The sequence below is a fragment of the Lygodium microphyllum genome, chromosome 3, assembly GCF_053477565.2.
Source record: "Lygodium microphyllum isolate KBCC chromosome 3, Lygodium_microphyllum_v1.1.10, whole genome shotgun sequence".
In the NCBI taxonomy this organism is placed as follows: domain Eukaryota; kingdom Viridiplantae; phylum Streptophyta; class Polypodiopsida; order Schizaeales; family Lygodiaceae; genus Lygodium; species Lygodium microphyllum.
Genome location: NC_141137.1, coordinates 17989507 through 18001464, shown reverse-complemented (window position 1 = coordinate 18001464; position 11958 = coordinate 17989507). Strand labels below are relative to the sequence as shown.

The window sequence follows — 11958 nt, the reverse complement described above, 5'->3', positions numbered from 1 at the left end:
AGCATAAAAAATTGGGTATTAGCCATCATGGTGATGCTCAAGAAAAATGGAAATATCCAATTATGCATAAATTGCAAGAAAGTGAATGTAGCTACTAAGAGAGACCACTACCTAGACCATTGCCTTTACTGAACATATGATTGAGTGCATAGTATGCAAGGACTTAGGATACTTATGGCTTTCTCCATGGATTTTCAGGATAGTTTAACTCGATGATAGGTACAAGACTACCTTTGCCTCTAAATGGGGGGTATTCACTTACATTATCGTGTAATTTGGGTTGACAAAGTAACCTTTCAACACCTAACATATACAATCTTCAAGGATGTGCTTCATAAGTATCTCCAAGTGTTTGTCAATGACCTTTGCATCCATTTCTCACAGGACTAACATTTAGAGTAACTTTGAGTGGTCTTTTAGCAGTGCATGCAATATCAACTCTCATTGAATCCATTGAAATGTCAATTTTGGATAAGACATGGCATCATTCTAGGTCACTCCTATCCAAAAATGGGATTGCAATTGATACATAAAACATTTGGTTATCTTGAAGTTTCCACCATTAGAAAATGTTGAGGGAGTACAATAGTTCACCTAGTCACTATAGATGTTTCGTGCTTAATGATGCAACTTTCGAGACACCACTATACAAGATCTTGGAAAACTAGTAGTAGATTGAAGAATCCTAGTAAGTTTATGAAGCTTTGAAAAAGGTTGTAGTCATTGTGCCTATTTTGCATTTCCCTAACTAGAAACTAGCGTGTTCTGTGCACATTGATACATTCAAAATCACCATTGGAGTAGTACTCTACCAACCAGGAGAATACAACATGGATTTTTTTGTGAGCTTTGCTAGCGGTGACTCACAAAAATTGAAATAAATTACTCAAACACAAAACATGAGGGACTTGGCATGGTGTATGCAATCAAGAAATTTTACAATTACCTCCCTGCCACTCCCTTCACTTTCTTTGTAGACCATGAAGCTTTGTTATAGTCAGTGAATAAGGCATGCTCCACAAGACGCATTACGAGATGGCTATTGCTACTACTAAATTTTGATTTTTAGTTGTCAATAGTAAAATTTCAAATTCCCAATTGTTCATGTTACATTAGAGAAGGCTCAATTGTTCAAAGTTGACCTGATACCCTATTGGGCAATGTCATTGTAAACATATTAGAAAAACTAACTACTTGAGCACCTGATAAGAAAAGCTCAATTTGCACAGTTGCTCATTAAAACAAGGCCCTATCAGTTGATCACAAGATAGTTGTAGAGGTTAGGGCAAGACAAACTACTAAGATGGTGAATTTGTGAGCATGAAATTGAAGACATGTTGCAGAAACCACATGCAAGAATAGTTGAAGTGGGCTAGGCTTGGGTCATACAATCATAGGTTTGTTAATCATGGATCAAATCCTTAGATTGAAGGCAAGTGGTGTACTTATAGGCAAGCTTTTGTGACCTCATTGGGTAGCGTGCATAATAGTGTGAGTAGGCCTAGCTCTCTTGGCTGATACTTAAGCAAGCTTGGCTAGCTGCACATAGGCTTCTAAGGATAAGCTGAGTGGATAAACTTAAGTGTGTAAGTTCGATGGCTTAGCAAAGTAGTCATGGGCTCAACTTATTCACGCTTGGGTAACTTGATTTGGTGACTTGGGGAAGAGTTGTGGTAGGCAAGTTTGAAGAGAGGTAGTCTTAGGCTAGTCAAGGTGGCAAAGGCCTTTAATGTAGTTGTGAATTGAGTTCCCCTAGGGTTAGGTCTAGTTGTAAACATCATATCTCTTCTAGCACTAGTAGGTCGAGACTTCCCTACCATCCTAGCTATGGTAGCTCTTTAGAATTAAGCTTGTTGTATTCCCTTCTAGTACTCCAAGGCTCCGTGGTGGGTTGAAGGATAGGTTGAGAGACGGGTTTTCAAGTAGTTGAGATATGCCCAAGGAGAGGGGTAAATATAGAGATCTATGAATGCAAAAATTAAAATCCAAATGAAAGTTAAGAAAAAGAAGAGATCAAGAAGTACATTCTATAAGTAAGTACAGTCTGTCTTTGTCCTCTTGCAGTCATTGGATGGGTCTCTTATGAACACCTAACAATAAGTACAAATCTTGGTGAAACCCCCTATTGGTGTTGATGAAGATGAGTGGATAATGGAAGTAGGTCTAGCATATCCTTTTCTTGATTCATGCTTGTTAGATGTTGGTTGGGTATGGCAGGTTGATGATGCCTTGGATAGGTAGGCTCTAAGGTTACATTGTTAAATCTTGAGATAGGTTATGCTAGGTGTTGAAGATCTCCTTGGTGATTGTGCCTTTGCATGGCTAGGAGAGGTAGATGGATGCCTCAAGGAGTAAGTCATGACATGAAGAACAATATGATGATGGTGGTTGATATATGCAAGGAATCGTGTTGTAGTACTCAAGACAAAGGCAATCGTGCTATTTGTGGAATGAAAGTGAGAGGGGATTCAATGAGACAAATGTTGTTTGACCCCAACCATGATTGGGTTTACTTTTTGGGGGTAAAGGGGAATGGCCAAAGGCTAGGTGAGCACCCCTTGTACTAGCACATGCTATATCGTCCTATGGAAGAGAAGATAATGAAGAATAAAGGTAATCTTAGTGCCCACAAAAGCTTCTTATATGCTTGTTTTCTCTCTTTCTCACACCCTCTTGCTGTCTCATTGTGTTGATTTAGCATCTTCCCATTTCTTCCTCTCAATTAGTATTAGAGCAACATATCTGGGGGCTCTAATTGGAGCAATTACAACGAGGAGTCAAGCTTGATCATGAGGTTGAGGATTCAAACTTCATTGTGATATTCCTATCCAAATTTGAAAGAAGTACAGAACTCACTATCAAGCTCTCCATTAAAATCAAATAGGTACTTCAATTATAGGAGCCATTTAGTCTTAGTTTGAGGGTTGTAATAGCCCAATTCAAAAGTGTTTGGAGAGCTTATAGTGGCTCATATTCAAGGCAGTTTAGTTGTTTTGTGGATTGCGTAGGAACATGCTTTGGTACATCTATTCAATGTAGCCAAGCATGATGGCTAATTAAGCATAAAGAAAGCCAATTTTAGAAGCAAGGGGTTTGCTAGTCAAAAGCAGAGGCCCTCCTTGTATTTGGAAACACATGACCTGCTTTAATGCATAGAGAGAGAGAGAGAGAGAGAGAGAGAGAGAAGATATTCCATTTTTAGTCCTTGTGTGGCTTACTAATAAGCTTTTTGAGTTTTTAAATTGAATCACGCTGTGGATAAATTTTGTTTGAGAGACAATATACTCCCATCCCGACCTGTTTGCTTTGATTTCTTATAAGAGCAATGCATTTTCATGATAAGAGGCTTCATATTGGCTCCTTATCAAATAGGTTTCAAGTGAACTAATTTCACACATTGGCAAATTGTGCGAGTTGGATATTTTCGAAGGTTTCTTTTAGAGTGCTAGTACCTAGTCATTTTTAGTTTTGAATCACTTGGCCGAAAAAGGTTACACTCACATTGCAGAGGAATGGAATGGCTTATGTTGTGAGCCAATTGTTGAAACTGGTTTTGCACTATTTGGAGATTGAACTAGTTATTTTTCAAAACTAGTTCAATTGAATTGCATTCACAATTCTCTCTTTAAACCAGTTAGAGACATAAAGGATTCTTCATATTCACTTGCTCCAGGGCTATTATATGCTTGAAAAATAGCCAAAAGATTCAAAAAAGTTGCAAAAATTTCACATGCATTGAGGAATGTTTGAACATCATTTTGACATTAGACTTGATTTGTTTTAATATTATATTAGTTGAGAACATCTTAGTTGCTTGTTGGTGCTTGGCACATATTTCAATGATTATGGCTTCTTCTTCTACTTCAAATAATGCATCATTGTTTAATATTTGAAAATTGGATGGGACAAATTTCTCATATAAGAAAGAATTGATTATTGCTTCTTCTTCTACTTCAAATAATGCATCACTGTTTAATATTTGAAAATTGGACGAGACAAACCTCTCATATCGAAAAGAATAGATTTACACCGTATTGATGTAAAAGGAGTGGATTAAGCCAAGAAAAAAGGCTAAAGACATGGACAAAGACATATGTGATGAGATGGATGAGTTTTCACTCTCTACAATTATGCTTACTCCCTCTAAGCTAGTGTATTTAATGTAAAGGATACTAAGGGTCATGGATATGGAGTTTGGAAAATGTTAGGTAATCTCTGTGAGAAGTGAAGTGGTTTGTCATAGGTCTATTGGCTAAAGAAAGTCATTGACCTTCTTGTGGAGGGGACTTTTATGTTGAATCATTTAAATGAGTTTAACACTACCTTTAATCAATTGTCAACACAAAATATTGCATTTGAGGACTTAGCGAAGGCTATGTTTTTGCTTGTTACATTGCCTAAAAGTTGGGATACTTGCACAAGCACAATTAGAAACTCGACATTTACTACTGGTGATTTGACTAGTGCTAATGTGGAAAGAAAATTGCTTATGAAAGAGGTAAATAGGAATAATAATGCAAGATCTAAGAGCTTTGGTATACTTATGGTTAGAGGGAGGTCAAATGCAAGGGGTAAATCTCATGATGGTGGGGGGAACTCAAGGAGTAAGTCTCACATGGGAAAATATGCAGAATATCTTTACTACTACAAAAAGGGTCACATTAAGAAAAATATTTCAAGTGGAAAAGCAATAATAAAACAAAGCAAAAGAGTGATGATGATGGCAAGGAGGAGAAATAGAAGACTATCAACACCATAAGCAGTGATGATGGTGATGTGCTATATGTCTTTGCACTTGGGGATGTATTCTTGGTTGCTACTAATATGATAACATGTGTTAGGATTGGATTCTCTATTTAGGAACATCATTTCATCTTACTCTCCATAGGAAGTGGCTTGCTACATTTCATGAGTAAAAGTTGTTGTCTATTTAGGGAATAACTTTGCTTACAACATTATTGAAGTGGGAGATATGCACTTATCATTGGCTAATGGTTCCTCTTTTGTACTTAAGAATGTATGTCATGTACTAGACATAAAGAGAAGTTTAATAAGTATTGGATAGTTGGATGATTATGGTTATCACGTGATGTTTGGTGATTATGTTTGGAAGATATGCAAAGGGTCCCTTATAGGTGCTAAAGGGTTAAAATTTGACACCTTGTACTCTTTGCGTGTATGTAATATAAAATATCACATTGTAGCTATCAATGAACAACCCTTTGTATCACTTTGGCATTGCCATCTAGGTTATATATCTATCACTAGAATGAAAGTTCTTTCACATTGTAGTATCTTCAATCTTTTAACTTTTTGGATCTTGAAATGTGTGAGCATTGTATGGCAAATAGACAAAAGTTTTACACAAAAACAACATTGGTACTAGAAGATCCAAATGTTTGGAATTGGTACATAGTGATCTTTGTAGGCCTATACCTATGGTTGCTTTGGGTAGAGCATTTTACTTTGTTACTTTCGTTGACATTGACAATAAGAAAGTATGGGTATTTCCTATTTGTTAAAAAAGTGATGTCATTGATGCATTCCAAAGGTTCTTAGCTTACGTAGAAAACCAATCAAGAAAGAACCTCAAATGCTTAAGGACTCATAGTGATAAAGAGTGAGAGTCAAGTATGGCATCAAAAGAGAGTGAATAATCTAGAAAACCTAGCTCAAAATGGGGTAGCTTTTTTTTAAAAAAAGGGACCATCCAAATAAGAGTTCATGGCATGCTATTGAATATTGGTCTTACTTATGCCTTTTGGAATGAAGTTGTTAAGCCAACTATTCATTTGATTAATTTATTACCTAGCAAGACTTTGGACGGCAAGATTCTAGAAGAGTTGTGGTCTGCCAATATAGCTCTAAGGACAAGCAAAACAAGCTTGATCTTTAGACCAAGAACTACAATTTTTATTTGATATGGAGAATCATGTGAGACAAGCTATTGTTCTTTGGGATCGTGAAGCTAAGATGATAGTATGTAGCCATGATGTTATCTTTGATGAGGATAAGATGCATAAATAGCCCATTAAGATAGTTGAGATACGTAGGGTAGTATTCTAGAAGGTTGGACAACCACCATATGAGGAGTATGGACAGCCACCATATGAGGAGTATGGACTCTTTGGTAAAAAATGCTACTTGGGAGTTGGTTCTTTAACTAAGGGCAAGCATGCCTTATCATGCAAATGGGTTTATAAGCTAAAAATCCCTCCATTCGATGCATTGCCTAAATATGAGCCAAGATTGGCAAGCAAGGTTTTAAGTAGGAGAAGAGCTATACTTTAATGACATCTTCTCATTAGCAATTAAGATGAAAACCCTTCATTGGCCAAGGAAGATATAGAACTTGTGCAAATGGATGTTAAGATAGTTTTCTTGCATGGGGATTTGTATGAGGATATCTATATGCAACAACTAGAGGGGTTTGTTGTGGAAGGCAAGGAATGGTTGATATGCAAGCTCCACAAGAGCTTATATGGATTGAAATAGGCTCCCAACGAGTAGTATGATAAGTTTGATGCATTCATGAGGTCTCAAGCATACACCAATTGTTGCTTATACACATAAAAGGCTATGAATGGTAGCCTTATGATCTTGATACTTTATGTGGATGTTATGCTTATTGTTGGGAAGTTACTCATGGATGTGGATACATTGAAAAAGAGGTTGTATGAAATCTTTAACTTGAAGGAGTTTGAATATGTAGGTTAGATTCTTGGCATGCGAAGTACAAGGGATAGACAAGAAGATTCTCTATTTGTCTCAAAAGGAGCATATTAGCGAGTTATTGGAGTGTGTCGATATGGAGAGGGAGAAGGCTATTGGTGTTCCATTTCTTTCATATTTGAAACTTAGCCAAGAGGACAAAATGGACAAGGTACCTTATGCATTGGTTGTTATTGGTAGCTTGATATATAATATAGTTGCCACACACCCAAACATTGCCTATGTACTAGGATTGCTTAGGAGGCTTTTGGCAAACCTTTGTAAGAAGCATTGGCAAAGAAATGAAAAGGATCATTAGATAATCGAATGGCACTAGAGCTGTGTGCATTTGCTTTGGAAGGAAGGATGCATTTGTTCGTATACAAATATTGATTTTGTAGGGAACATGGACTTAAAAGTCTATGGAAGGCTTTTTCTTCACATTCACAAGGGTTGCAATTTTATGGGTCTCTCTATTGTTGCAATGTATGATCTTATCTACCATTGAGGCAAAATAAGTTGCAACCAATGAGATGTGCAAGGAAGCCATATGGCTTACTCGTCTAGTGGGAGATTTGGCCATTGTAGAAGAGGTGTCTACTTTGCATTATTATAGTCAGAGTGGCATCTAGTTGGTAGGGAATCCTATCTTTCATTAAAAAACAAAGCACATTGAGGTGAAGTACCAGTTCATCAGGGAGGTGCTACTTTTAGTGCTATGACATGCTACTTTTAGTGCTACTTTCAGGGAGGTGAAGTAGATCACATGCTACTTTTAGTGGTATGACACTTATCCAGACTAGGAACCATTATTTAATGTCAATCTTATTTTAAAACATTTCAAGCTCAAGTAGCGTAGATAAGCTCAACCTCTTCTGCTTTGGCAAAGAGTTTTTCCTTCTATCTTGAGCTCTCATCCATTTAGAGCCTTGAAGTACCTTTTTCCATGATTAAATCAACCTATGAGCCACCTGACTGTGGAATTTTAGCTGCAATGGCATGCTAATAGTGGATCAATCTAGTTAAGATTAGAGTCCTAATTTCTTTGCACCATTTTGTACAAACTAATGTTTGATTGGCAAAGACCAAGGATAGGGGAATTCCATTCATTTTGAAGGGATTAAGTAAGAGCATATGAGCCTTTTGCATGAGCTGAGGAATGTCTAAACTGTGTTTCTCTTCTCATGCAATAATGAGAGAGCATGAAATTGGTCTCGACTCTCCATCCATGCTAACCCATCTCTATGCTCCATAACATGAAGATAAAAATCGTCTCTAATTTAGCCCAAGCATTGTTGTTGTTGAAATTGTGAACCATGGCTAAGAAAGTGAGAATAGAGGCCAACATGTTTTGAGAGAAAAAAGCCCCTCTCTACATAATGTTAGACACTCTCTCATTGAAGGATCCCTTTATTTTGTCTGACATAAAGGCCCCAAAATGAGCTTACATGTTTTCTATTGTCATGATGTCACATGTCAATATCACTCTTTATTGGTACACTGTGGAATGTGTCACCTATGTATTATGAGCTTACATGTTTTCTAATGTCATGATGTCACATATCAATATCACTCTCTATTGGTACACTGTTGAATGCATCACCTATGTATTACGAGGTCAATCATTCACATTGCAACCTTACAAATAAGCATATGAATGTATAATCAAGATACTAACACTACTACAAAATTAAGTATTTTTAGATACTTCAATGGAGCAAAACACTTAGGTTTTTAATACCAAGGGAGGATTATTCACATCAAAGTTGCATGCATTTTCAAATTCAAATTGGGCTCCTTGTTACATGCCCACTAGTATTTTTGTCCTTGTCTTGGTGATCTGAATATATTGTATCTCAATAAGAAGAAACCCATTATAGTGACATCTACTTATGAAACTAAGTACAAGACGTCATTTATAGCTATTATTGAGTGTGTATATATCCCAATGCCTTTAGCGAACTTCATGTTGAAAAACAATTCTTTGCTACCATCTTCATTGAAGTCGAATCACATTTGTAGATTCAAGGAACTCAAATTTGTTTATGCTCATACAAAGCATTACAATGCATTATGTTGAGAAGAGACTATCTAAATGGGGCATGAACTTGGCTTATGTCCCAATACATGATAACATTGTAGATATTTTATACATTGGAGAGAAAAATATTGAAAATCTTTTCCCAAAGGCCAATTCTTCATAAGAAATTTGAAGCCTTTCACAACGTGTCAAGCTTACTTCCCTTCATGGATTGAGTACAATGCATAAAGCTAAGCACCTATCCTAAACAACTTATGTCATCACGCACTTTCATCTCATTACTCCCAAGAAGGATTCATTACCATGTTCTAATAGTAATGATGTTTAGGACTAGTTTCCTTTATAGTTGAATTTTTTGTAAAACTATGAGAAGCCACAAGACTTTGTGAACACACTTCAAGACTTCCTAGGTACTACCCTCTTTAGTACATAGCCGTAAATCTTTTCACAAAGGCTTTGCTTCATAAGAAGTTTAAAACCTTTCACAAAGCATCAAGCTTCCTCCTCTTTATAGATTAATCATAATCAACAAAGCTAAGCACTTACTCTAAACAACTTGTGCTCTTTATGGATTAATCATAATCAACAAAGCTAAGCACTTATTATAAACCACTTGTGCGATCGCACGACTTCATCTCATAACTCCAAGGGAGGAATCATTACCATGTTCTGGTAGTGATGATGTTCAAGACTAGTTTCCTTCATAGCCAAATTTTCTCAGAAACTATGAAAAGCCACATGACTTTGTGAAGGCACTTCAACTGGTCGTGCATGCATATTTGCACAACTAAGGTGAATTTGTGTTTTGTACTTACCACACTTGGTAATAACAAACTTGTTGGTTGGCCTTATACTCTTGGGCTTCTTGTTCTTGTTGTATGTGTATGTGCACATTGCTATAAACCTAATCCAAACTCTAACAATATCCCTTCAACACCGTTTAAATCCATCTCATTCTCACATTCCATTAGTTGTTTCAGCGTGCTCCTTTATTTATTCATTCTAGAGATACTAGCTCCTTAAGCTGTCACCATTTAACGAAGTAGGCACACCATTGAGGGCTTTATATTTTTTGATATCAACTTGGGTTTGTTATGGCAATTGAAGAAATGTTATTAGGCATTTTCTTTACAGTTTGTGGGATGGTAGGAAGTGAGAAACCTTTGTTTCCACCTTACATCTGTGATTCCAACAATCTAGGAAGGATTGAAGAATGCTCGTTCATTAGGCTGCTATATGCATCATGACAGAATTTATAATGGTGCCAACATTTGACGGATAATGTCTGCCAAGTATATCTCCAGACATGCCATACAGCTTGGCAATAATTCCGTGCTTGAAGATGCCTCAGAGAGAGAGAGAGAGAGAGAGAGAGAGAGAGAGAGAGAGTGTGTGTGGAAAAATGAAAACGACCACCCCACCTACAAATAAAAGAGCCACACCTAACAGTACATTTCAATATCTCAGCCAGTGGTTAATTGCAAAAATGATTGAGAAATATACAACAGATGTACACATATTAATCACACCCGCTGACCAGAGCCGCCCTCCTGCGTTTGAGTCTTTTAGATGCTTATTCAGGCAGGATAGGCAATCTGCTCACACTTGTACCACTCATACTCAGACTTCCTAGAGACATATTCATATTTTTCCCTGTAGTATTTGCATCACCATTTTTATGGTAAGGGAGAATTCTCAAGCGTACACTGCCATCTGCACCTGCTGTTTCTACTATTAACTGGTAGCTCTCCACTAGCTTTATCTGCAGAGCAATTATTTCTGATGACCTTGGAAGAAGCTCAACTGGCTGTCCCTTTGGAATGACTATCTGTTCAACAGCTAATCTTGCCTCCTGCACAAGATTACGTCAAACAACTGAATGTCCAAGAAAGTACCATATCAAAGCCTATGATTAACTAGTCCTAAACACCAAAACTTAAGATGGTGAAATGCAAAAACTGAAATTCCAAGAGCACTACATTTCCACGAGTTTATCTCTTAGTTGTTTGACAGCCTCACTCGAATCATACCATAGATGTGTAAATATGATATTCTTAGCATGGTAACATATGTTCCCTTTCTGAGATGCAAACTATGTTTTCATCTACCGAGGCAGCATATAAAGGTGCTAATCAGGTCAGATACAGCAGAGAGCTGTCTCGTGCTCTCCTGCTAACAAAAAGAGATTCAAAAACTTTTCCATGCTGAGAACTGAATGACAAGAAAAGATACGATCTCCATCCTGGCATATAAAAAGGAACTGATAAAACAGAGCAATATGACAGTGACTGTTTTCGAAACCCAAAGCTCACAGGACAGTCAAACCAACTGCAATAAGTGTCTGCAAAAATCTCACCTCTAAGGCATCAATCTCATCTTCCGGAGTACTCTTCCGGCTGATAGTTTGTGATCTCGTAACCCCTTCTAAACTTGCATTGCCCTCCTCTTTTGATTTACCTGCTGAAAACAAAGGGCTGGTTGCAAGTGATTCCATTCCGAGTAGAGTTCGCAATGCTCTCACCATCTGAGGCATGGTGTTAGCCTGAAAAATTCCATTTATTAGGCAAACAACTGTACTTTGAGCTTTGAACCTGTTTCAACAAAGTCAGTTTACGAGAGAGGTGTCTGTGACCTTGATTGCAAAAACAGGGAGCTGACGCAGTTTTGCAATTCCCCGCACCCAGGAACTCTGTTTAAGCTTAGAACGCAGTGTAAGGACTGCATCAGCTGCCCTGATGTCATCAGTAGGCTGAATAGCATCCTCTAGGCCCATCACCTCAACAACCTGCTCAAGACTTGTTTCTGATATCTGAAAGTTTAAAAAAGAGTACTTTATTGAAAATACATCCAAGGATTCCTAAATTTTGAATTTCAATACCTTAATAGGACTCTGATACACAGAAAAGTTGCTACATTTGTGTTGTAGATATAATTGCAAACTTACATTGCATAGCTGTAGTAGCGGAAGCACTTCAACATCAAATTACATCACAAGATTATGGAAAACTATCACTGAATTATGGCAACACAAACACCAAAGTGATGAGCTTGCACTTTCAGTCACAAATATAACTATGCATGCATTGGTGATTTACTTATTACAAACTCTCCCTAGGTGTTCTTATCCACAGCAGATAACACATACCAAGCACACAAACCAGGGAACTCTTGTGATATCCAAACTAAAATTTTGCTCAGGCATGTAT

General features: G+C 37.3%; 1 protein-coding gene across 2 annotated transcripts in view; it reads right to left on the bottom strand.

Annotated features, from left to right (window-relative positions):
- Positions 1-9846: 9846 nt before the first annotated feature.
- The window catches only part of LOC148038105 (protein SEEDLING PLASTID DEVELOPMENT 1-like), a 31236-nt gene continuing 29124 nt past the window's right edge, over positions 9847-11958 (bottom strand). Inside the window, exons 8-10 of one of the 2 annotated variants that reach the window (XM_087669018.1) lie at positions 11385-11561; positions 11109-11294; positions 9847-10604 (exon numbers count right to left, since the gene is read on the bottom strand). In XM_087669018.1, coding sequence (XP_087525144.1) covers positions 10326-10604; positions 11109-11294; positions 11385-11561 — 642 coding nt within the window. In that variant the 3' untranslated portion in view covers positions 9847-10325. The remainder of the gene's footprint in view (positions 10605-11108; positions 11295-11384; positions 11562-11958) is intronic. The other variant, XM_087669024.1, reaches the window with a different exon arrangement.